General features: G+C 40.4%; 1 protein-coding gene across 3 annotated transcripts in view; it reads right to left on the bottom strand.

Moving 5' to 3' along the window:
• CDKL4 (cyclin dependent kinase like 4) overlaps positions 1-26,980 on the bottom strand; it is a 66,201-nt gene that overhangs the window by 32,665 nt on the left and 6,556 nt on the right. For all 3 annotated transcript variants that reach the window (XM_027773005.1, XM_027773006.1, XM_014588929.2), the window contains exons 3-5: positions 12,064-12,285; positions 7,266-7,387; positions 561-633 (exon numbers count right to left, since the gene is read on the bottom strand). In XM_027773005.1, coding sequence (XP_027628806.1) covers positions 561-633; positions 7,266-7,387; positions 12,064-12,231 — 363 coding nt within the window. In that variant the 5' untranslated portion in view covers positions 12,232-12,285. The remainder of the gene's footprint in view (positions 1-560; positions 634-7,265; positions 7,388-12,063; positions 12,286-26,980) is intronic.

Genomic DNA, 26,980 nt, shown 5'->3' on the forward strand with positions numbered 1-26,980 from the left:
TTGACTTAAAGGCTTGTGAAATCTAAGAACAAAATAAAAACCAAGTATCATGCGGAAATCACACTACTGATATCCTGAACAATTATTTTAACCCAATTTAAAAATAATCTTAGATATCATTAGTACTATAGCAAAAGGAAATGTCAAGTTTCTATATGCTTTTTTAAAAAGAATTATTTTATTATAATTTTTTAAATTTATTTATTTATTTTTAATTTGACCAGAGAGGGACATAGCAAGAGAGAGAGACAGACAGACAGAGAAAGTGAGAAAGTAAGCCACCAGGTCCAGGCCTTGAACTATGGCCCGCCACGGGGGAGTCCAGCACCCCCAACCACCACCCCACCTGCCGGTTCCCTATCCACTTTTCATTCATAAGGAAGTAGTAATGACAAAGGGCCATGGGTAATGCATCACTTTTCCTCACATTCTGTAATTTTCCTGTTTTCCTCTTCTGGTTCTTACTTTCCCTCCCTCGTTAGCTCTTCGAATAGATCCCTGAGCTATTTAGAAGAAAAGAGACATTATAAAAAAATAAACACGTTAAAGGTATTACTTACGTTATGTTTATGACAGAAATTAAGAGCCTGAAGTGTTTGCCATAATACACTTTTGATCACTCCATCAGCAACTCTAGGGGCAAAAGGGAAAAAGGAAATGAAAACTCCTGGGATGGATTTTCGGAAGCACGGGCTAGGAATAGAAATGGAATGGGCAGTTTGTCATAGCCAAAGAACACAGTGCAAAGGGGATCCTGGAATTTTTTTTTTTGAATGTTTTGGTTTTTTTTTTTAATAATTATGTATTTAATTTTAGTATCATCATTATTTTTAAATTTGCTATAGGGCATGTGCGCTCACATGCAAGAGAGACAGAGGGAAAGTGAGAAAGCAAGCCAGCAGGTCTGAGACTCAAACCCCAGTTGGCCATGTAGGAGTCTAGCACCCCAACCACCGTGCCACCTGCTGACCCCCCTTTTTTAAATGTTTTAATGAAAATTTCTTGGGCCAGACAGTGGTATGGTGGTTAAGGTGGCTGGATTCTATATGGCCAGTGAGCAGTTCAAGTCCTGGACCTGGCAGCATGGAAAACACGCTGGGCAAGTGTGTGTGCACACCCCAAATCCTGAGAAGACTGGAAGAGAGGGAATTTGGCATAGCCATCCCCACCTTCCCCTAGAGGGTGCTTTCTCTCTTTCCCATAGGCCCTAGAGCAAAATTTTTACTGTCTTTTTATTATTTTTATATGAGTTTCTTCTGTAGTTTGAGTGTTTTTTTTTTTTTTTTTTTTTTTTTTTTTTTTTTTTTTTTTGGGCTGTAGAATTAGCAGCAGCAGCTGTAGCTACAGCAAAAGAGAAAGAGACAGAGACAGGTACCCTTGACAGGGTCTTCATCATGCCACAATCCCATCCTCCCATCCTCCCAAAGTCTTCCAGCCAGTCAGAATCACAGGCATGCCTCAGTGTTCAACCCAGGATCCAGGTTTATGGCTCCAAGGTTGAGCAGGCCCTCTGTTTGTGTTACCATTGACTGGGCTTATAGTTTGCAATTTTATATCCCTTACAGATCCATGCTTATCATGAAAATTCAAACAATATTGAAAAGTAAAGGGATGAAAACTGCTGACTCAAATAATTGTTGTCATTTCTGGTGGCTGTCCTTTCAGGCCTTTCTGTTTCTCTCTGTCTCTCTCTGTAATTACTTTTTAATGTTAAGTTTTTTAAAGAATTGTTTATTTAATTTTACTTATTATCATTGTTTTTAATTTGCTATAGGGCATGTGCACTCACCAGAGACAGAGGGAGATTGGGGACACCAATTGTGTGTTCAGCCAGTGGAAGTCCAGCACTTTAACCACTCTACCACTTGCTAGCCCTGAATTTTAAATAAGTACAATTATACGCTTCAAAATTTTAGAAGTTTTGAAGCCTTCTTTCTGACACCTGCCTAGTCACCCATTTATTCTCTGCGATTCTACCCTTTGTCTCTTTCATAGACATTTTATGCATAGAGGCACAAATACTAACAGGCACACGTGTTTTAGTGGCCATACAGGTTCTGATTATATTGATGTATCCCAATGAACTTCAGTTCTCTTTGGTGAGCAGTTAGGTTGAGGCAACTTGTATTTCTAGAAACATTCTGATGAACATCTGTAAGAATCCATTTTATTGTAGCTGTGCAATTATTTCTTTAAGTAGTTCTGGAAGTGAAACTTGTAGGACCAAAGGCAAGCACATTATATTTTCATCCTTTAGGGATGAACTTCAGGTAGACCTAATACCTGGTTTTACAGCAAAAAAAGGTACAGTTGGAAGATGGACTGTCAATTCATCCAATTCATGCTGGTGATAAACACTCATGCATGCACAGCAGTTACTGTAATAGCTACTTGGCATCTGGTATGCAGGCATGTCTACAGCCTAAGGGGAGGAGTCCAGGGAGAAGAAAGGTTCCATGGGACCAGGAGTTGGCGTAATGGCTATGTTGCTGGACTCCCATGTAGTTGACCTCAGCTTGAGTCCTGGACCTGGAGGCTTAAACTCACTCTGGGTGCGTGCGTGCCCAAGATCCCGAGAGGAGAATGGAGGAGAAGGGACTGCAGCATGGCCATCTTCCCGGGGGTGATTTCTCGCTTTCTGTCTCTCTGTCTCTCTCTGTCTTTCTGGCGAGCACACACGCCTTATAGCAAAAACCTCTTGGGGAAAGAAAAAAAAAATGAAAGAAAGAAAGGTCCCCTAAGAATGGAAGGCTGTGAGCTTTCTGTCCCTGGCAGAATCATCACTCTGTGTAGAAAATATTAGAAATATCATGGCCAGATATATTTTCCACTGGGAAATGGGGAATTTGGGAAACTTGTACTCTGTCTAGGAGTATTCTACTTTACGTAACCTTTAAAAAAATTTTTTTTTATAATGTAAAGCAATTACATTCCCTAGAACTTTTTAAACTTGGTGTCTTTCCATCACTCACATCACTGTCTCATGATGATGCCTTCACATTTACATACTGCCAAGCTACCCTCTCTGAGGAAGGTTATACCCATTTACACTCCCACCAAACATCTGTGCATCTCTGCACATACGTCCCTATCTCCTCACTGTCTTGCCAGGATTTGGTTTTGCCAATGTTATGTGTGCCAACCTGTGGTTAGAATGAAATGGTATCTCATTTTGGTTTTTATTTGCATTTCATTAATTTTTAGTGATTACTCATTTTCATAGGATTATTGGACACCACATTTTTCTTTCAGTTTCTACTTCATGGCCTTTACTGATTTTTTAATTGGTTTGTTTACTCTGCTCTTATTTTTTTCACAATTAAACTATTTTTAATTTTTATTTTATTGATTTTTATTCAATCAAGATATAATCAAAGATAGAAATGAAAAATACATAACAAACCAGCAATTAGCTTGAAATTATTGGGAAGAATAGAAATGTCATCATGATTATTTTAATCCTAATAAACAAATATGATTAAACAAATTTGTCAAATTCTATATATTTGTTTATTCTTTTCTTATTGATTTATGAAGACTCGATGTATAATGGAATTTGTTATATATATGAAAATATTTTTCTCAGTGTTGGTGTTTATCTTTCATCCCTGCTGATGGAGATAGTGTTTTTTGCTGTTATTTTCAAAAATTTTAAGTACAGGGACCAGCAGTTAGCGTAATGGCTATGTTGTTGGACTCCCATGTAGTTGACTGCGGTTCACATCCCAGACCCAGTGGCTTAAAACTCACGCCGGGCATGTGTGCATGCGTGCCCAAGATCCCGAGAGGAGAATGGAGGAGGAGGGATTGTGGCGTGGCCATCCCACCTGGGGGGTGATTTCTCGCTTTCTGTCTCTCTGTCTCTGTCTGGCGAGCGCATGTGCCCTATGGCAAAAAACCTCTCAAAAAGAAAAATTGAAGGACAAAGGCTATTTTTACTAAATGTCTACTGTAAAGATTTTTTTAATCAAAAGTACAATTATGTAATGCTCCAAACATACCCATCAATCAGATTTAATATCTTGTCATAGTTGAACATTTAAATAAATTTAGGTCCTTTTTAAAAGATTGAACTTATGCCGATAGAGCCGGTTTCACAGAATAGTGCTGATTGATACAAGTTAATTTTTGCACATGGGGTGTGTAACGCTATATGGATCAATCTATGGAATTCTATTAAGTTTTAAATTTTTTAAAGAATTATTTTATTTAACTTTATCTACCTATATCTATCTACCTGTCTGTCTATCTATCTATCTTTCTATCTTCATCTATCTATCTATCTATCTATCTATCTATCTATCTATCTATCTATCTACCTACCTATCTATCTATCTTCATTTGACCAGAGAGGGACAGAGTGAGAGAGAGAGAGGGAAAGTGAGAAAGCAAGCCTCCCGGTCCAAGACTCAGATTGCAGTCAGCCATGTGGGAGAGTCCAGTGCCCTTAACCACCATGCCACCTGCTGGCCCCTTAGGTTTTTAATTTTAATCTTTTTTCTTTTCTTCATAACAGCACATGCATTTGCAGGAAGTAAAGGGGAGCAACCTCCGTAGAGTCCATAGTGCTACAATCCCCTTCCTCCAGTCCTCTAGTCCACTGAGTATCGGCTGCCTGAGCACAGGCGGAATACTCCTCCAGCTGAGCGGGCCGAGGACGTGAAACGTGGTCACTATAAGGGATCTGGCCTCTCCTGAGCAACACCTTACCACTGCACCACAGAGCTGGCCCTCCATTAGTTTTAGTAACTCTTTGTGTGATTCTCTCAGATTTTGTAAAATAGTATCAGGCAAATAAAGACGATTTTATCTCATTTCCAGAAGCTATCTATCTTGGGGCCAGCAGATGGCATGGTAGTTAAGGTGTTGGACTCCCACATGGCTGACTATAGTTTGTGTCCCAGATCTGGTGATTTACTTTCTCTCTCTCTCTCTGGTGAGCACATATGACCTATAGCAAATTAAAAATAATAATAATAATAAATAAAACTAATAAATAATTCTAAAGAAAAGCTAGCTATGTTATTTTCTTATTACATTAAGTTGGCTAAAGTTCTCAGAACAATGTTATATTGCAGTGGTGGAAACTTACACTCTTACTTTGTTTCTGACTTTAATGGAAGTCCCTTTAGTGTTTTACCATTAAGTATAAAATTGGGTGTTGGTCTGAAGAAGGGCTCTTTTGTGTGAATATGTTAAAAAGGTTTATTTTCTCTGGGCCAGCCTGTGCCATAGTGATTAAGTGGGCTGGAGCCCACATGGCTGGCCACATGGTTTGAGTCCTGGACCCAGTGGCTTGAGAAACACACCAGGAATGTGTGTGTGCATATCCAAAAGGAGAGATTGGGGGGGAGAGATTGTGGTGCAACCATTCTCTACGGAGAAGGGGGTGCTTCCTCTCTCTCTCCCCTCCCCTCTTGAGCACACATGCTTTCTGGACAAATAAAAAAGTTTCTTCTTTTTTCTTATTGTCAGAGGGTGCATGTGCTTACCAGACAGAGAAAGCACTCCCGAAGGGCATGATCTCATTGCAAGCCTTTTCTTCCATTTTTTTATCCCGTAAGGATTGGAGGTATGTATGCACATATGTCTAAAGTGTTTATCAAGCCACCCAAGTTGGGATTTGAACCACAGTTGGCTATGTTAGATCTGACTCCCTATGTATGCCATTTAAACTGCTATACCATGGGCCAGCCAAGAAAACTTTTTCTTTTTTTATAGAGAGGTTTTTGTTTGTTTGTTTTTTGCTAGAGGACACATGAGCTCATCAGAAAAAACAGAGAAACAGCCAGAAATCACTCTCCAGGGGGATGGCCATGCTGCAATCCCTTCTCCTCTGTTTTCCTCTCAGGATTTTGGGCATGCACGCACATGTGCCCAGTGTGAGTTTTAAGGTGCTGAGTCTAGGACTTGAACCACAGTCAACTACATGGGAGTCCAGTGATATAACCATTATGCCATCTGCTGGTCCCCAAAAAACATTCTTTTAATTCTAGTTGTGAAGGTTCTTTGTCTTTTGGTTTTCAGTAATCAGGAAAGGATGTTGAATTTATCAATTTAAAATTTACCATTTAAAATTTTATCAATCATATGCATTTTAATTAAAACTTTATTTTCTTTATTCACGAGAGAGCACATGTACATATACATGAGAGAGAGTGAGTGAGAGCGAGCTGAGCACCCTTCACAGGTTCTGGTCATGCTGTGATCCCCTTTCTCCATCCTCCAGCCCACTGGATCCTGGGCACGCATGCGCACCTGGTGTGATTCAGGCTGCCCGGGTGGGGAGTGGAACCCCAGGCGTGTGAGAGTCAGTTCTCTTGTGCAGTTATTACCCCTGCACCACGAAGCCAGCCCTATATCTACATTTTTTCTTAAATTTTGCCAGAGGACATGTGCTCTCACCAAGGAGATACAGAGGGAGAAGGGGAGGGAAAAAGCACACCCCACAGGGCATGGTCACTCCACGATCCCTCCTCCTCCGTCTCTGCATACTGTCAGGATTTGAGGCATACACACACACACACACACACACACACTTTGATATGTTTCCCAAGCTGCCAGGTGTGGGACTCAAAACACATGGTCGGCCATGTGGGATCCCCTGCCTTAACCACCAAGCCATGGAGCCAGCCCACTCATATCTACTTCTTTTTTTTTTAGTTTGTTATAAAGCATGTGTGCTTTATAACAAAAAGAGACAAAAAGAGAAAGAGAGAAAATTAGAAGTCACCTCTCAGGGGCGAGGGCCATGCAGCAATCCCTTCTTCTTTATTCACTCAGAATTTTGGGCATTTGTACACATGCACTGGGGTGCTTGGCCTGATTTTCAAGCGGACAGGTCTGGACTTGAACCACGTAGTCAGACATGTGGGATCCAGCCACCTTAACCTCCATGCCACCTGCTGGCCCATATCTACTCTGTAATCTCTTAAATTACCAGGGAATTATAGAAATAGATTTTTAAATATCAAACCATGGTTCATTCCTTGAATTCAGATAAACCAACATACATATTTGGCTTCCAAATGGATTGTGATTTATATATGCAGTAGACTTGTCTTTCTAATTATGTTTCTCTAGGTTAATATTCAATTGCCCTTTGAGCACATCCTAACTGAGACTGGAGAGGGGCATTCAGATGTACCTGGTCAGAAAGGGGAACTGTGGCTGGGATCTAAAATTTGCCATAGTTAATTCCACGTGGACAATGAAACTGAGAAGTGGCCATCTATCAATAGACCTTTGGTTTCTAGGTTACTTACCCATTTGGGTTTCTTTCCAATTCGTTTAAAAGTGTATGATCACAGTATTCAAAAACTAAATGCATTTTCCTTTTTCTTCTGAACACCTCAATGAGGTTCACAAGGTTCGGATGCTTTAATTGCTGCAAGGGAAATGTTATGCTTAGTGATTTTTTTTTTTTTTTTGGAGAGGTTTTCGCTATAGGGCGCGTGCGCTCGCCAGACAGACAGAGAGAGACAGAGAGACAGAAAGCGAGAAATCACCCCCCGGGGGGATGGTCACGGCGCAATCCCTTCTCCTCCATTCTCCTCTCGGGATCTTGGGCACGCACACACATGCGCCTGGCGTGAGTTTTAAGCCAGTGGGTCCGGGACGCGAACCGTGGTCAACTGCGTGGGAGTCCAGCGACATAGCCATTACGCTAACTGCTGGTTCCCCCTAGTGATTTGTTTTTAATAATAGTCTCTCCCCAGACCCCTCATAACTTTACAAAAATAAAACCTTGTTTATCATTCTGCGTGCATCTCTAGTGAAGAATTTTATTTCCATTATTCACAAGAAAAACTGCCTTTTCTAAGAATTATATACACTTCAAAATGGGAAGAAATTGAAGAACTTATTTAATGTACCTATACTACATGGTAACTGAACTGTTTGAATCTCTCTGGTGGTTCCAAATAAGGTACACAATTTAAAACAGAAGTACTAGGACTAGCTGTGGCCTGGTGGTTATGTGAGCTGGATTCCATATGGCCAACTGAAGTCTGAGTCCCACACCTGGCAACTTGAAAACATGCTGGACATGTATTTTGGAGTGACCAAAATCCTGAAAGGAGGGAGAATGGATTGCAGTGTGACCATTCCCCATGGAGGTACTTTCTTAATTCCCCTGTCTCTCTATGTCTTTCTGACAAGCACATGTGCCCTCAGGGAAATAAAAATTTAAGCAACAGGGGAGAAAAACCCAGAAGTACTAACACTAAAAATATTAATTATGTATTCTTTTTGAAACACTAGATATCCAAGTCATAAAATAACCTGAATAAAAAAATGAGGAAGTGGAATTATTATGGAAAATACACAGAATTACTGAGTAAATCACCAATACCACTGGGCTTACATATTGCCTTGGATTGAATGCAAATGGAAGTTGGATTTAAACTCAAGTCTGGATTCTAGTATTGGTTCTCAGCAATACTAGATCCCAACCTCAAATCTGATTAAACTGACTATTCTAGGCATCTGCATAATTAGTCCATGTCACAAGACAGCCTCTGTTTAATATCGTAAACCAGGGACCAGCAGTTAGCATAATGGCTATGTCGCTGGTCTCCCATGTAGTTGACCGCAGTTCGCATCCCGGACCCGGTGGCTTACAACTCACGCTGGGCGCGTGTGCGTGTGTGCCCAAGATCCCGAGAGGAGAATGGAGGAGAAGGGATTGTGGCATGGCCATTCCCCCTGGGGGTGATTTCTCGCTTTCTGTCTCTCTGTCTCTGTCTGTCTGGTGAGCGCACGCACCCTATAGCAAAAAACCAAAACAAAACAAAACAAAAAACCTCTCAAAAAAAATATCGTAAACCAAAGGAAAGAGCCATCTCTAGAACTGGATATCATTTATCATCCAAACCAACTTAACAGATATGAGCCAGGACGGTCCCAGACAAACTGGCATATATGGTCACCCTGCCCATGACGGTAGTGACTAAATAATTTAGCATATACACCAGGACATTTCATAAATGTCTTGGTGTATATGCTAAATTATTACTGGGATGAAAACTATGCATTACTGGGATGCATTTACTGGGATGAAAACTATAACCCAGGACTGTCCTGGGCAAACTAGGATATATGATCACTCCCATTTATAATTCATCTTCCCTGCTATTCCCCCAGTGTAATACAACCAACTTTCCGAACCACTCACCCAGAAAGATATCTATCATCCATCTATCTATTATCTATCTATTATCTATCTATCTATCATTTATCATCTATCTATCTTTCTATCTATCATCTATCTAAAGAGGACACAGTACTTGTACATAGTAAGTCAGTAAATAAGTCGTAGTTCCAGCAGAGTCTTAGACATAGGGACTTACGCCGCACATCTCTACATCAGTATCTGTAAGCATGGCATGACAAAAAACAACTGTCACCCTGTGTGCCTGCTGCTCAATGGTCTGGGCAAAAAGAACCTGTTATACCTTAAAAATATGCCCAGAACACCAAACCTGTTTTCTATGTCCTCCACTGCCTAAATGAACAGAAAGGCAGAGTGAGAAACAGGTCACTCAGGTAAGCCAGTGCTTTGTGTTCCAGTAAAAACACAGTGTGGGGAACCAGCAGATGGCATAATGGTTATAGTGCTGGACCCCCATGTAGTCAACTGTGGTTTGAATTCCAGATCTGGCGGCTTAAAACTCATGCCGGGCGCGTGTGTATGTGTGCCCAAAATCCTGAGAGGAGAAGAGATTGTGGTGTGGCCATTCACCCGGCCATTTGCAGTTTTTTAGGAGAGATTTCTTGTTTTCTGTCTCTCTGGCGAGGCATGTGCCCTATAACTAAAAAAAAAAAAAAAAAAAAAAAAAAAAAAAAATCTCTCCTAAAAACCCACAAAAAACAGGAGGCCAGGGGACCAGCAGTTAGCGTAATGGCTATGCTGCTAAACTCCCATGTAGCTGACTGCGGTTCAAGTCCCAGACCCAGTGGCTTAAACTCACACAGGATGTGTGTGCATGCGTGCCCAAGATCCCGAGAGGATAATGGAGGAGAAGGGATTACGGCGTGGCCATTCCCCCTGAGGGGTGATTTCTCGCTTTCTCTCTCTCGTCTTTCACTGTTTTTCTGGCAAGTGCATGTGCCCTATAGCAAAAACCTCTCCAAAAAAAAAAAAAAATAATAATAATAACAAACAAACAAGCAAAAAAACAGGGGGCCGGCAGTTGTCATGGTGGTGCTGGACTCCCACAAGGCCATCTGCAGTTCGAGTCCCGGATCTGGCAGCTTGCTTTCTTGTTCCCTCTCTCCCCCTCTCTGGTCTAATTCAAATAAATAAGGAAAATAAAGTTAAATAAAATAATTCTTAAAAACAAACAAACAAACAAAGCAAAAACACAGCATGGAAGTAAAAGGATCCTCACAAGGGGAGTAAGGGAGTCATAGAAGCTGCAGTTTGATGCAATGTCAAGGTCTAACCCGACTAAATATTCTGTCTTTGGGAACATCAGTAATTTATATCTCCTTTGCTAATGACTTAACTTAGCCTAAAGAAAGTGACTTGTTTACAGCAGAACAGGTAGTAAGGAGGGGGAGGCAAATCAAATGTAAAAAGTAGGAGTATGTGTTGGGACCAGCAGGTGGCATGGTGGTTAAGGTGCAGGACACTCCCACATGGCCAACCGTGGTTTGAATCCCAGACCTGATGAATTACTTTCCACTCTCTCTCTCTGGTCAAATTAAAATAAATAAATGAATAAGTAAAATAAATAACTCTTTGCCAGAAAAAAAAAAGGGCATGCATGGATGTAACATCTCAAAAAACGGGCAAGATAGACATTCTGAGAGCCATCACGAGACCAAGGTGAGTTGTAAATTTTACCCTAAAGCTCATTCTCAAATTGGGGCACTTATAACTCAGGAGGTACTCCCTGAACATTGACTTTATTTGAAAAGCCGGAAGAGGGAGACTGATAGGTAAAAGCTTGATTTTGACTATCAATAGAAAAACATTGGTTCAGACCCACCTGGTAGCTTAGCCTAGTGAGGTTGCTTACCTGCGCCCTCTGCTGGCTCAGAGGTAACAGTGAGCCACTTTTTTTTTTTTTTAAATCATGAGGGGTGTGTTCTTTTACATTTTAAAAATACTAGAAAGCATTATTTGAGGAAAACCGTCTTCAACTAAGATTTGAAAAGGAGAGTTAATATAACTATGATCCTCCTTTACAAATGGAATCTGTTTATTCTCTTCTAAAAACAGACAAAGTGCGAAAGTGAAGGTGGGCTGTTCTTGAGGAAATCACTGAGTGTTGTTCCTTAATGTGGCCACAAACCAGCAGCTTCTGCACTGTCTGGGAGCTTGTTGGAAATGCGGAATTTCAAGCCCCACCTTTCAGACCTCTGGACTCAGAACGTGTATTTCAATGAGATCCCCGGGGAATGCCAATATACATGAACCATTGAGAAGCGCTGCCTTAACTCAGTTTCCTCCACAAAAATATAAGGGCACTGGATAAGCAGCCTCCCAAAGATCCCTTTACATTCTAAAAGTGTAAGATTTTTAGGATAAGAAAAAATTTACACTGAGAACTTAAGATTCTCTTATACTAACTCCTAACAGAGTAAAACAAATTATAACAAAAAACTTTTATGTAAAAAATGTACACATAGCCGGGAGTGCCATTCAGTATGTCCAGGAAACCTGGGCAGTGCAGGCAGGGACCAGTCAGTGTGAATGCCTACTGATACGGACCGGTCCGGTCTGGTAGGACCCTCCAGTCAGGAAGCTCCCCTTTAGGTATGGGTGGGAGGGATGTCCAGGGAAGGACTGGGGTTGCAGGGGAGGATGTGAACATGGGGTGGGGTGTCTAGGACATGGACTTCAATATAACAATCTACAGTGGTACTTGTACATATCAAATCATATCAGAGCGGGTCATGTTCAAATGATGATCAACTTATTTCCCAAAACTGTGGATACAGAGGGATTTTAGGTCCAATGCAGGGTGAAAAGATTACCTTAAAATTCTTTGCAATTTTAGCATATAATTTATCCAATGCCATGGTATTACGGGTATATATAGGAAATTAACCTACCTTCAACATACGTATTTCTCTCAGTGCTATTTTCTTAACAACAGGGTCATCTTCAGATTCCACAAATTTTTTAATAGCTACTACTTGTCCAGAGGTTTTGTTTCTGCATTTGAACACAATCCCATAAGACCCTTCTCCAATCTTAGCTAATTTTTCATATTTTTCCATTACAGTTGAAGTGACAAGTTATTGTATTGATTGACTTGCAGTATAGCGTTGCACCTGGAAAATAAGATTGACTCATCTTAGTCAAATAAGAAAGGACGGTGTTTTCATAGTTCATACAAAAGCAGTTTGCTCAAGATGCCAAAGGTTTATATCCACCGATACATTTTTTTAAGTCCGCATAAAAATATTTGGATGTTATTTTGCTAGTTTCATCTTTACAGTTCTTCTAGCTATCACAAAGATTTCATATATATCTTTCTTTTTCTTCTTCTTCTTTTCTTTTTTTTTAATGCCAGAAGGTGAGTGCATGGGCATGACAGAAAGAGTCACAGATTGACAGACAGACAGTACCCCTGAACAAAGCTTGGTCATGTTGCAATCTTTTTCTTCTGATACTCTGTCCTGTCAGGATTTGGGGCAGGCTTGCACACACTCAGCATAAAATCAACAGGATCAGGATTTGAACCCTAGGCCATGTGAGATTCAGGTTCCTTTACTCAGCGCCTAACCACTGTGTCACAGGGCTGGCCCTGTATATTATTTCTGACAATGAATCTGTGTTTATCTCAGCTGATGAAAATAATTTGTGGAAAGGAAATTTGCCCAATAGATCCCTTTCATTATCCTAAATAATTGATTAAAATATGCTGCTGTAAAATCCAGCTGAAGCAACACTTCATACTCTTGAATATGGTGTTTATCTTTTCTCGCCTAACCCATGGAATATAAAGTACCATACTTCCACCTGGTGGAGAGAAGAAAGAGAAAATGTGGGCTGTTGAACAAAGCAGCCTTTTAAAATAATAATAATAAAATCCTCTTAGGATATTACTTATTATTTCTGGCTTTTATTGTATGAAAGAACAGATTTTTAAATTATAGACTCTCCCAAATTGATACAGAACAAAAAAGGAGGTAGATTTCTCTAATTCTTCACAAATGCTTTCACATCGCAGTTTGTCCTAGATGGGAAACTACATTTAGTGTGTTGTGATGATGCTCAGGGAATGAGTGTTAGGTAATATAATATAAAAAAAAAAAAAAACCCAAACAAACAAACAAAAACAAATGCTTTCACATCGCAGTTTGTCCTAGATGGGAAACTACATTTAGTGTGTTGTGATGATGCTCAGGGAATGAGTGTTAGGTAATATAATATAAAAAAAAAAAAAAACCCAAACAAACAAACAAAAACAAATGCTTTCACATCGCAGTTTGTCCTAGATGGGAAACTACATTTAGTGTGTTGTGATGATGCTCAGGGAATGAGTGTTAGGTAATATAATATAAAAAAAAAAAAAAACCCAAACAAACAAACAAAAACAAATGCTTTCACATCGCAGTTTGTCCTAGATGGGAAACTACATTTAGTGTGTTGTGATGATGCTCAGGGAATGAGTGTTAGGTAATATAATATAAAAAAAAAAAAAAACCCAAACAAACAAACAAAAACAAATGCTTTCACATCGATAGTGGTTTATTTTTCTTTTTTTCAGGATTTTTTTTTTCTTTTTTCTTTTTTTTTTGGCCATAGGGTACATGCGCTCACCAGAGAGAGAGAGAAACAGAAATCACCCCTTAGGGGGAGATGGCCAGGCTGCAATCCTTCCTCCTCCATTCTCTTCCTGGGATTTTGGACATGTAGGCGCATGTACCTGGTGGGATTTTCCAAGTCACCAGGTCTGGGACTTGAACCATGGTCAGCCATGTGGGAGCTTTATTTATTTATTTTTTTTGGAGAGGTTTTTGCTACAGGGTGCGTGCGCTCGCCAGACAGACAGAGAGAGACAGAGAGACAGAAAGTGAGAAATCACCCCCCGGGGATGGCCACGCCGCAATCCCTTCTCCTCCATTCTCCTCTTGGGATCTTGGGAACGCAGGCACATGCGCCCGGCGTGAGTTTAAGCCACCGGGTCCGGGACTCGAACCACAGTCGACTACATGGGAGTTCAGCGACATAGTCATTACGCTAACTGCTGGCCCCTGGGAGCCCAGATCTTTAACCATCATTCCACCCGCTGGCCCCTTATAGCAATTTCTATGAAAGTACTGGGTTTAGTTTTCTAGTCTTGCATCACCTATTTCGAAGTTTTTTTGCTTACTGGATTACACATTAAATGATGAATAAAGTCATCATAAATAAGTTAGTCTAGGAACTAAAAATAAGAAAAATATTCTAGTTAGTCTTAAAAACTCCACCCCACTTTATTCAGCAGAATCTTGTTATATAATCTAATAGTAATAATAGTACTTAATGGAAGAGACAAAAAGAAGGAAAGTGAGAAATCATATCCCAAGGGGGATGGCCATGCTGGAATCCCTTCTCCTCCATTTACCTCTCAGGATTTTGAGCACATATGTACATGCACCTTGTGTGTTTTTTAAGCCACCAGTTCTGTGCGTGTTTTCCAAACTGCATAGTCAGCCATTTGGGATCCAGCTCCCTTAACCACCACGTACCAGCTGGCCCCTATTTTACAATTATTTATTTATTTAGATTTTTAAAAATAATTATTTCATTTAAATTTATTTATTTATTTATTTTTAATTTGACCAGAGAGGGACAGAGTGAGAATGAGAGAGAAAGAGAGAGAGAGAGAGAGAAAGTGAGAAAGCAAGCCACCAGATCTGGGACTTGAACCTTAGTTGGCCATGTGGGAGTCCAGTGCCCTTAACCACTGTGCCACCTGCGGGCCCTTTTTTATTTTCTTAAGTCCTTATATATTTATGGAAAATGAGGCTAAGTATTCAAGAAGAATTCAACCAAGGTAGAAATTCCACAAAAGATTTTATGGCTGTAATTCCAGTTTACTAGGAATCTACCTGAATTTTTGGATGTAGTAATTCCTAGTCTCTTACCCGTAGTCCATACTATCTGATTGTTTGATAAACATTTCTGCATGAAAGGACAGAATTATCTTAAAATAGATACGTTCTAAACCAAATGCCTTCTCTTCTCTTCTTATGCCCTACCCCTACCAAAAGCTCACAAACATGCTCCACCACTAAATGGCTCATCAAGATACACGTGCCGGGGAAATGTGAAGTAGCCAAGGATAATGGCTGTTGCCCTAATGGAATCTTCCCATCATCTTCCACAAAGATACATACATCTACCAGAACAAGTAAAACCACATGAACCCAATGCTTTCAACAAGAAGAACTTTACGGACTTAGGTAGAAAAGTCAAGTCCAAATCCTGTAAGAGCTATCTCCCAAAGACAGGAATGGGTGAGATAGCCAAAAAACTGTAAGAAAGAAAAGAGGCATAGAAAGGCCTAAGATAGACTTGAAGTCTCCCCCTGCTTGCCCCCCCCCCCACCAAAGATAAAACATATCCCAAGTGTAAAAATACTGAAAGGATGTCCCGGTAGATCAGAGCGCTCACCAGAGGAAAGGCACTTACAAGTTAATGAGTACTGAGGTGTCGTTAGTCAGTGTGGATAGCAGTAGTAATTCTGAATTAAACTCACCTGTTGGAGATTGGATGATGTAAAGAAAAAGAAGCAAGAAGATAAATTTGGGATCCTGTAAGACAAAAGAGAGTCCCCAAATTGAATGATAGGTGACTCCCTCACCATGAAAACAGAAACAAGCTGTCTACCTAGATAGTAAAAAGGCCTTCTATCGATCACCTCTTGAGTAAAAGGAGAAATACAAAGTAAAATATGGAATTAGACAAATAATGATAATGATAACAAACACTACATATCAAAACCAATGAGATATATTAAATGCAATGGTTTCAATTGGGGTGATTTTACTTCCCAGGGAATTTTTCAGTCCCGGGAGATTTTTGATTATGTGAGTATGTGGAGGCCATGAATATGCTGCTCAACATCCCTTACTACGGAGGACAAACCCTCACGATAAATGACTCATCTGAAACGTCAATAATGCCATGGTTAAAATACCCTGAAGTGAAGCAAGAGAAAAGCCACTGTATACAAATGAAGACACTGTGCTCCACAGGTTGGGACCACATGGGAAACCCGGTCTGATTCCTGGTCCTACCTAGAGGGCAGGCATTAGGGTATGCAACTATAATTCCAGCAACACGGGGAGGCTGAGGCAGGAGAATAATGATGATAAGACCCCGTTTTCTAAAAACATACCAAGAAAAAACTTAAGAAAGTAATCAAAAGAAAGCACAATAAGGGAAGCAATAAAATTAAAGCAGAAATGGGCCAGACCTGTGACCTAAGGATTAAGGAGGCCAGATCCCACCAGGCAACAGTGCAGCTCTGGCAGAAGACTGGGTGGGCCAGCAGGTGGCATGGAGGTTAAGGCATTGGCTCCCAATAGCCAGCTCTGTGTTCAAGTCCTGGACCTAGTGGCTTGAGAATCACTCTGGGCATGTGTGTGTGCTTAAAATTCTGAGAGGAGAGTGGAGGAGAAAGGATTGCAGTGTGGCCATCCTCCTCCCTTCCCCCAGGAGGGGGCGACTAACCACTCTCTCTTTCTTTGGTGAGTACACACGTTCTATAGCAAAAACTTAAAAAAAGATGGGACATATGTATGTGGCCCCCAAATCCCTATAGGAAAGAGAAATGAAGGTATGACAGCATGACCATGCCCCCCCATTGGGAGGTGTTTTCTTCTCCCTCTCTGTCTCTGTTTTTTTCTAGCAGGCACATGTGCTCTCTGTCAAATTTAAAAAAGGAAAAAAGCACCAAAAAAAAAAAAAATCAAATAAATTAAAGCAAAATTAATAAAGTATAGAATAGAAAAAATTGATCTAATGAAACCAAGTCCTGGTTTCTTTCTCTCTCTCTCTCTCTCTTTTTTTTTTAAAGAGATTTTTGCTATAGGGCACATGCACTCACCAGAGAGATAGAGAGATAGAAAGTGAAATATCACCCCTAGAGGAGATGGCACACCATAATCCCTTCTCCTCCAACTCTCTTCTTGGAATTTTGGGCATGCACGACTGGTTTCTTAAAACAGACAAACCATTAGCTAATTTAATCAAGGAAAAAAAGGAGAAAGAAAAATCAAACAAGAAATAATGAGAGGGAATAACCATAAAAGCAGAAGAATTTTTTCTTCTTGTAACTATTAAACTACTGAGGCCAGCAGTGGCATGGTGGTTAAGGTGCTAGATTCCCACATGACCAACTGTGGTTTGAGTCCTGGACCCAGTGGCTTCAAAAATCACACAAACTACGTATATGTGCATGCCCAAAATCCCAAGAGGAGAATGGAGGAGAAGGTATTGCAGGAAGGTCATTCCCCCAGGGAATGAAAATAAATGTAAAATTTAGATAAAATAGATAAATGCCTAGAAAAATTTATCCCATTGAAGATTGAGAATTTAGACCAATTTCTCTATATGTAATAGTGAAAGCTGTATTTAAAAAAAGAAAAACAGAGACCAGTAGATCATGTAATGGTTACCTTGCTGGACTCCCACATGGATGACCACAGTTTGATTTTCCAGCTTCAAATTCCCACTGGGTACATGTGTGCCCCAAATCTTGAGGGGTGACTGGAGGAGAAGGGATTGCAGTGTGGCCATGCCCTCTGGAGGTGATTTCTCACTTTCTGTCTGTCTTTGTCTCTCTCTGTCTCTCTGGCATACACATACATCCTATAGCAAAAATATCTCTTAAAAATGCAGGGGTTAGACCTTTACTCCAGTCAGGTAAAAAGTTCTGTAAATTCTCTTCCCAAAACAGAAATGTAAGTCTAGGCAAAAATGTCAAAATACAAAACAATAACAACAACAAGAAACAAATCTGGGGCTTTGGAAACCAACTGAAATAAAAAACAAAGGGATAAGTATTCATAATGAGCTGCTAGAACTCCACTGAAGAGCTGGGTATCCATGGCTTTCTTGCCTGGAACTGCTTCTATTCCTCCTCTTGTACACCCTGTAATACAGCTCAGGAGGTGCAGCAGTATTACCAAGAAGAAATAGAAAGTTTGATTACACCCATATCAAGTAAATAAACTGAATTACTAGCTAAAAATCTGTCCATAAAGAAAAGTTCAGATTATGGGCCAACAGATGGTGTGGTGGTTGGGGCACTGGACTCCCACCTGGCTGACTGTGCTTTGAGTCCTGGACCGTGCAGCTTGCTTTCTCACTTTCTCCCTGATGACTATAGTAAGTTAAAAAAATTATAATAATAAATGAAATAATTCTTTAAAAAAAACTTTAACAGATGAATTCCACCAAACATTCAAAGAAGAACTAACACCAATTTTTCACAAACTATCCCAACAATATAGAAGAAGAGGAAGCACTTATCAACTCATTCTATGAGGCCAATATCAACCTGATAGGAAGTTAGACACACACATAGAAAAGAATCAGGAGATCACAGATCACTATTCTCATGAATGTAGACTTAAAATCCTGAACAAAATAAGTAGCAAACCAAATCTAGAAACATGAAAGCAATTATATGCCATGTCTATGTAGGATTAATCTCAGGAATACAAGATTGGTTTAATATCTGAAAATCAATCATGTAAAACACCATATTAATGAATAAGACAAAATTACTTTATTATTTCAATAGAGAAAAAAACTGACAGACACTCATGATAAAAATATTTTTATCATTTTACCTTTGTTGATCAAAACCACTAGTCATCTGCAATAAAAATGTCAACTAAATAGGAATAGAAGGGAACTCAGGCATCTGTGAAAAACCTATAGTTTACATCATGCTTAATTAATGGTGAAAGATGGAATGTTTTACCCCTAAGACTGGGGAAAAGATGCTTGTTTTCCTCACACTGGGGGAATATGTGTTTGTGCCCAAAATTCCAAGAGGACAATGGAGGAGAAGGGATTGTGGCATGGCCATCCCTCCTCAGGAGTGATGTCTCCCTTTCTGCCTCTGTCTCTCTGGGAAGTGTACAGACCCTACAGCAAAAATATCCCTCAAAAAAATAAACAAACAAAAAGAGGTCTGTTTTTCACCATTTCTCTTTAACTTTGTATCGGAAGTCCTTGCCAGTACAAGGGGGCAAGAAAAAGAGCTTGAAGGCATATAGATTGGAAGTATAATGAAAAACTGTCATTATTGGAGATGACATGATACTACATGTAGAAAATGGTATTGCCCAAGTTTTCAGTATAGAAGTTCAGAGATCAATATACTACAAAAATAATTCATATTTACATATAGCGGCAATAAACATTTTTTTAAAAAAACAAAAATGCTTTATTTGAAGTGTAGGCTGTAGAAACCTTAGGTGGCTTACAGATTTTGTTTTGCTTTGGGTGCTGATACGCAGAGAGAGAGACAAAGAGAGAGAGAAAATGAGACATTCCCACCCAGGGGGATGGCTATGCTGTAGTCCCTTCTCCTCCATTCTCCTCTTGGAATTTTGGGCAGGCACGCCCATTTACCAAACATGTTTTTCAAGCCAATCTGTCTGGGATGTACTTTGAGCCAATCTGTCTAGGATCCTATGTGGGATCCAGCCGCCTTAACCTTCATGCCATTTGCTGGCCTGGCAACAATTAATTTTTATTTTATTTTATCTTATCATTATTATTATTATTTTTGGAGAGGTTTTTGCTCTAGGGCGTGTGTGCACGCCAGAAAGACAGAGAGAGACAGAGAGACAGAAAGCAAGAAATCAACCCTCCAGGGGGGATGGCCACGCCACAATCCCTGCTCCTCCAGTCTCTCTTGGGATCTTGGGCATGCACACACACATGCCCGGTGTGAGTTTAAGCCATTGGGTCCGGGACTTGAACTGTGGTCGACTACATGAGAGTCCAGCGACATTGCCATTACGCCAACTGCTGGTCCCTATTTTATCTTATTTTTATCATTGCCAGAGGGAAATCACACTTACGAGAGAGAGAGAGAAAGAGAGAGAGAGAGAGAGAGAGAGAGAGAGAGAAAGAAAGTATTCCCTCAATGGAGTATGATCATATTACAATTCTTTTTCCTCCATTTCTATATCCCATCAGGATTTGGGGCATGAATGTTCATGTTCCTGGTGTGTTCTTCAAGCCACCAGGGCCACAGTGTGAACCATGATCAGCTATGTAGGATAGCTCCCAATGCATAGGGCTTAATTACCACCATTGGGCTGGTCTCTGGCAACAGAAAACTTGAAAAAGAAATTAGGAAAGCAATTCCAGGGTCAGCAAGGTAGTGTGGTGGTTAAGGTGCTGGACTCTCACATGGCCGACTATGATTAGAGTCCCAGAACTGGTGGTTTACTTTCTCACTTTCTCTCTCTGGTGAGTGCACATGCAAAGGGAAAAACAATAATACTGATATATAAAATTAAATTAAAATAATTCTTAAAAACAAAAAAGAGGGGCCAGCAGATGGCATAGCAGTTACATCGCTGGACTCCCACATGGCTGACCACGGTTTGAGCCCCAGACCCAGTGCCTGGGTGCGTGTGCATGTATTCCCAAGATCCTGGGAGAAGAACAGAGAAGGGATTGCAGCATGGGGATGGTTTCTTACTTTCCCTCTCACTATCCCTGTCTCTCCCTGGCAAGTGTATGCACCGTAAGGCAAAAAAAATCTCTAAAAAAATTTATGAAAGCAATTCCACTCACAATAAATAAAAAAAAATAATAAAATAATTTGGAATAAATTTAACAAGTTAGACCTGTATGCTGAAAATGATGAAACATCATTGAGAGAAATGAAAGATTTAAGTAAAAGGAAAAAAAGGCCATATTTGTGGAGTGGAAAACTCAACAACTCGAGTTCTGCATAAATTCATCTATAGCTTAAATTCAATTCCTATAAAAATTTCAATATGCTTTTTTTTAGGGTAGAAATGAACAAGATTAACCTAAGATTTATATGGACATGCACAGGACCTAGAATAGCCAAACAGCTGTGAAAGAGAACGAACTTGGGAGATTTAGATTACTTGACTTCAAATTTTACTGTGAAGGTACAGTCAATGAAGAGAGTGTGGGTTGGGACCAGCAGGTGGCGTGGTGGTTAAAGCACTGGACACTCCCACATGGCCGACCAGGGTTCAAGTCTTGAACCTGGTGGCTTGCTTTCTCACTTTCTCTCTCACTCTCACCCTCTGTCTCTCTCTGGTCAAATTAAAAAAAAAAAAGAATGAATAAATAAAATAAATAATTATTTTTTAAAAAATAGTGTAGGATTGGCATAAGACAGACGTGTATCAGTGGAACATAATAGTGAGTCAAGAAATAAACTCATTTATTTATGCTCAAATGACTTGACAAAGGTGCCAAAGCAATTAAGGAAGAAAGAATAGTCTTTTCAACAAATGATGCTATGACAACTAGAAATCCAGATGAACAAACAAACAAAAAAGTAGGCAGTTACGTCACACGATTTTCCCCGCATTAACTCAGAATGATCGCAGACCAAACTGTAAGAGCTAAAATTGTCATTTCTAGGACAAAAACTAGGAGAAATACCTTTGAGACTTTCAGTTAGGCAAAGATTTTTCTTTTTTCTTTTCTTTCTTTTTTTTGGAGAGGTTTTTGCTATAGAGTGTGTGCACTCGCCAGAGAGACAGAGAAACAGAAAGCAAGAAATCACCTCCCCCCGGGGGAATGGCCACACTGCAATCCCTTCTCCATTCTCCTCTAGGGATCCTAGGGCACACATACACACACACCTGGCAGGAATTAAGCCACCAGGTCCAGGACTCGAACCATGGTCAACTACATAGGAGTCCAGAGATGTAGCCATTATGCCATTTGCTGATCCCTAGGCAAAGATTTCTTAAATATAACTTTTGATGATTCATAAAGTGCAATTCACTAAAATTAAAACCTTCTGCTCCTCAGGAGCAAACATGGTGTAGCGGTAAAGCACTGTGCTGGGCAAGGCAATCTCATATGGGAAGGTTCCTGCTTGAAGTCGGGAGACCTCCCTGAGGATACCAGGCACATGCTTGCCATGACAGGGCTGGCTAACGGTGGGGGTGAGTCAGGTGTTAGGACCCTGTTATGTGTGCTTTCTTTTTGTCTCTCTCACTAAAGGACAAAATAAGATCTTTTAAACAAAATCTTTTGCTCCTAAAACAACTTTTTCATTAAGAAAATGAAAAGACAAGCTACGGACTGAAGAAAAATATTAGCAGATCATAGATCTGATAAAGGATTTGTATCTAGAATACTTGAAATTTAATTAGGACTCAATAGGAAGCCAAATAAACCAATTTAAAGGTGGACAAAAGAGGGTTCACAGCTGGTGTGATGGTTAAGGCACTGGATTCCCACATGGTTGACTGCAGTGTGAGTATCAAATCCAGCAGCTTGAAAATCATGCTGGGCACATGAGTTGTGTGGGTGCCCAAAAACCTGGAGAGGAGAATGGATGATAAGGGATTGTGCAAGGTCATCCTCCCTGGGGAGTTATTTCTCACTTTCTCTGCCTCTCTCCTGTGAACACATGTGCCCTATTTGAAAAAAATAAAAAATAAAAAAAGACAAAAGATTTGAATAGACATTTTACCAAAGAAGATATACAAATCTTCAATAAGCACATAAGAAGATAAGTCATTAGGGATATGTAAATTAAAACCATAATAAGCTATTACTAAACACTAGTAGAACAACTAAAATTCAAAAGACTAGGATAAGGATGTGTAATAACCAGAATTCTCATACATTATTGGTCAGAACGTAAAGTAGCACAGTCCCACTGGAAAAGAATTATACAATGTCTAAAAGTTAAATATAAATTTAACATAAAAGTTAAACATAAATTAAAGAGCAATTCCACTCTTCAGTATCTATTCAGGAAAAATTTAAAATGCAAATATTCACAGATCCTTTTTTTTTTTTTTTTCTTGGAGAGTTTTTTTTCTTTTTTTTTCTATAGGGCACGTGCGCTCACCAGAAAGACAGAGAGAGAAAGAGAGACAGAAAGAGAGAAATCACCCCCCAGGGGGGATGGCCACCATGCAATCCCTTCTCCTCCATTCTCCTCTTGGGATCTTGGGCACACACGCACACATACCCGGCATGAGTTTAAGCCACCAGGTCCGGGACTCGAATCACGGTCAACTATGTGGGAGTCCAGCGATATAGCCATTATGCCAACTGCTGGTCCCCACTGTTCCTATTTTTCATAAGAGAATCCCCAAATGAAAACAGTCCAATGATCATCAGTTTGTAAATGAATATACAAAATGTGAACTATCCATGCAATGAAATATTATTTAGCCATACAAAGGAATAAATTACTAGTACATGTTATGTAATCTGAATGAACAGTAAGGAAAATAGAAGAAACAGAATTAAAACATAATACATAGTGAAAGAAGCCAGATCCAAAAAGTAAAATCACATTCTGGATGATTCCCTCTTCATGAAATTTCTAGAAAATGCAAATGTGCTGAGAAGGACACAACATCTCTTCTGTCATATTCTTGACAAAAATGTAGAATCTGAACCTAATTATGAGGAAGCAGTAGACACAGCCAAGTTGAAGGGCAGTCTACAAATAACTGGCCTGTACTCTTTAAAAAATGCCATGAAATATAACAAAGATCATAAAGGAAAGGGCAAAGTCCTGTTCCAGACTGGAGACTAAAGAGATGTGAAAATGAGATGCAGTGTGTGGCCTGCCCTGGAGTGCAGCAGTTGGGTGCTGCCCAGGGGAGGCTGGATCCCACATGGTCAACCAGGGTTTGAATTCTGGCCCTGGTTAAGACTTGGCACTGGAGGAGTAGGGGAACATGGCCAAGAATCATGAGTGGATAGATAACTGGAGGAAGGAGGACTGCTATGTTCAGGCTCCATTAGGGAGTGCATGGTAGTAAAGGCACTGGACTCCCACATGGTCAACCATGGTTCAAGTCCCAGACCTAGTGGCTTGCTTTCTCACTTTCTCTTTTTCTCTCTGGTTAGTGCATGTGCACCACAGAAAAATTAAAAATAATAAATAAAATTAAATAATTCTTAGAAAAAAGACAAATGGAGCAAAACGTAAACAATCAGTGGGTACAGATATGTGGGTGTTCAGTGTATTAGTCTTGCAGGTTTGAAATTATCGTGTCAGAATAAAGCTATTTCAGTGTCTTCTCTCACTTTTCTTCTTTATGCCTATTTCCATTACACCAAGAAATATTCTTCTCAGACAGCAGATCAGCTATTGTCCTTTTTCGAAAACGTCTTAAGGCCTCTAATACAACAGAAGAAAGTTCAAACCATAGTGCAGTACTTGCTGTCCTTTACACGTTGGCTGCGATTTACCTTTCCAGCATTCCCTCTCAGGTTTGTCCCCAAATACTTTCGGGTTTCTAATTCTCCACCTAGACCACTGTCTGGAATGTTTGGTCTTCAAACTCTCTTCATCTTTTACAGATGTCTTTTCTACTTGGCTTTCCCCAGTCCTCACAGGCAGACTTTTTTTCTGTATACAAGTTGTATTAACAGCTTTCACTCATTCCTTTTTCTAACGCTTTTTAAAAAGTTTTTCATTTTTGTTTCTATTATTATTATTATTTTTGGCCACAGGGTATGTGCACTTGTGAGAGAGAGACAGAGAGGAAGAGTGAGAAATCAGCTAGCCAGGGGAGATAGCCATGTGGCAGTCCTTTCTCCTTTATTCCCCTCTCAGGATTTTGGGCTTGTGTGCACACGTGCCCAGTGTGATTTTTCAGCTGCTGGGTGCAGGACTAGATGTGGCGATCCAGAGCTTTAGCCACCACGCCACCTGCTGGCCCTTCAAACATTATTTCATCTCACATAGAGGCACCTAGAGGACTTCTGTATAAGTCCTACCATAATTTTATCTTATTTTCACGAAGTATATAAAGTGACTTTTCCTTTTAGGTGAAGGCAATAAATACATTTTGATTATTATTATTTTTAAGAGAAATTTAAAAAATAATCATTTTACTTTAATTTAGTTAATTAATTAATTAATTTAAATTTGACCAGAGAGGGACAGAGAGAGAGAGAGAGAGAGGAGAGAGAATGAGAAAGCAAGTTGCCAGGTCCAGGACTTGAACAGTGGTCAGTCATATGGGAGTCCAGCACCCTTAACCACCACACCACCATGTGCTTACTGGAAAGACAGAGAGAGACAGAGAGACAGAAACGAGAAATCACTCCCTGGGGGATGGCCATGCCACAATCCCTTCTCCTCTGTTCTTCTCTAGGGATCTTGGGGATGCACGCACAGGTGCTGACATGTTTTAAGTCACTGGGTCTGGGACTGGAACCACAGTTGATTAAGTGGAGGTCCAGTGATGTAACCATTATGTCATTTTCTGGTCTCCATTTTGATTATTAATACAGTACTTGGACAGGAGGTCAAGATTAAACAGTGATATAGCTAATGGCAGGAAACAGATGCAATTGATTGAAAATATTTTACAGTTACTAGTGAGTTTCAAATTGAAGCTAGATAGATGGCTTTTGGCTAGGGTCTCCTGACTTCAGAATTTACATAATATTTGATCCTTGAGTTAATGAAGTTCTGAGAACAAAGGCAAAAAAGACAAGAATAGACAGGCCTACTGGTGATTATGGAAAGGCAGATGGATGGGTTGATAATTGAATGGATATTTGAATGGATCATTCAATTCTTTGAGAATCTTCTATTTATTATGCTTACTCTTTTTTTAATAAATTATCTTATTTAACTTTATTTATTTATTTATGTAAATTTGACCAGAGACAGAGTGAGAGAAAGAGAGGGGAAGTGAGAAAGCAAGCCACCAGGTCTGGGACTTGAACCTCAGTTGGCAAGGTGGGAGTCCAGTGCCCTTAACCACCATGCCATCTGTCTACCCCTATTATGCTTACTCTTAAGAACTTGGAAGACGAAGGGCAAGCAGATGGTGTGGTCCTTATCTACCTGGACTCCCACATGGCCAACCGTGGTTCAGGCCCAGGACCCGAAGATTTGAAACTTACAGACTGAGTGGGAGAACATGCCCCAGGAGGAAAATGGAGGAGCGGGGATTGCTGCTGGCCATCCTCCCTGGGGGGTGATTTCTCACTCTCCTTTTCACTTTCTCTGTCTCTCTCTCTCTTTCTCAGGTGAGCACAAGTGCCCTAAGGCAAAAACCTCTAATAAAAAAAAATAAAAAGAAGAATTTGCAAGATGATGCACAAAGGAACAGAACACTGGGAGGCAGATAATTTTTCCATGACTGTATCATAAACCAAGCCCTCAGGGATCAAGCAGGCCTAAGGGGTGTACACTGAGAGGAGAACAAAGTTAAAAGGTTTTAAGAAAAGTGTGAACAGTAGCTTTTGCAAGGAGGTCGGGAAAGGGAGGTTTTGAAGGCCCGTCAGACCACTCAGGGATTCTATAGGCTAGAAGTCACAACCTGCTGCTATGGTGTCCAAGGACACCAAACATTTATATTTATGAAAAACGACCAGGCAAATGTGCTGATCTTATAAACACGGCTCTCAGTGTCCAAAACACACACACCTATTTATAAACTTGTCTGGATGACAGCAGAATCCATTCAAATCATCCTCAGAAAACCAGACGACCCCGTAATTTACACCAATCACAGGGACTAACTTTGTTGAAAAGATCACATTTCATGCGTGCACATCACAGATCTGGAAGTTGGGCACAACCCACTTTACCTCCGGGATGCTACTGGCCAGCCTTCACTTAACGACGGCGCCCCTTTCCCGGCCCCGCGCGGAGTCCGGCCGCGCAGACGGGCCTCGACCCCCTCCTCGGCCACCTCCGTGGCGCCGTCCCACCGCCCGACACCCGGCGCCTGCCTCTCTCTGCAGGACCCCGGGACCTGGTCGTCGAGTGGCCGGCGGGGGCCCCGGGGG

This window comes from Tupaia chinensis, unplaced genomic scaffold (assembly GCF_000334495.1).
Source record: "Tupaia chinensis unplaced genomic scaffold, TupChi_1.0 Scaffold000317_1, whole genome shotgun sequence".
NCBI classification, from domain to species: Eukaryota; Metazoa; Chordata; class Mammalia; order Scandentia; family Tupaiidae; genus Tupaia; species Tupaia belangeri.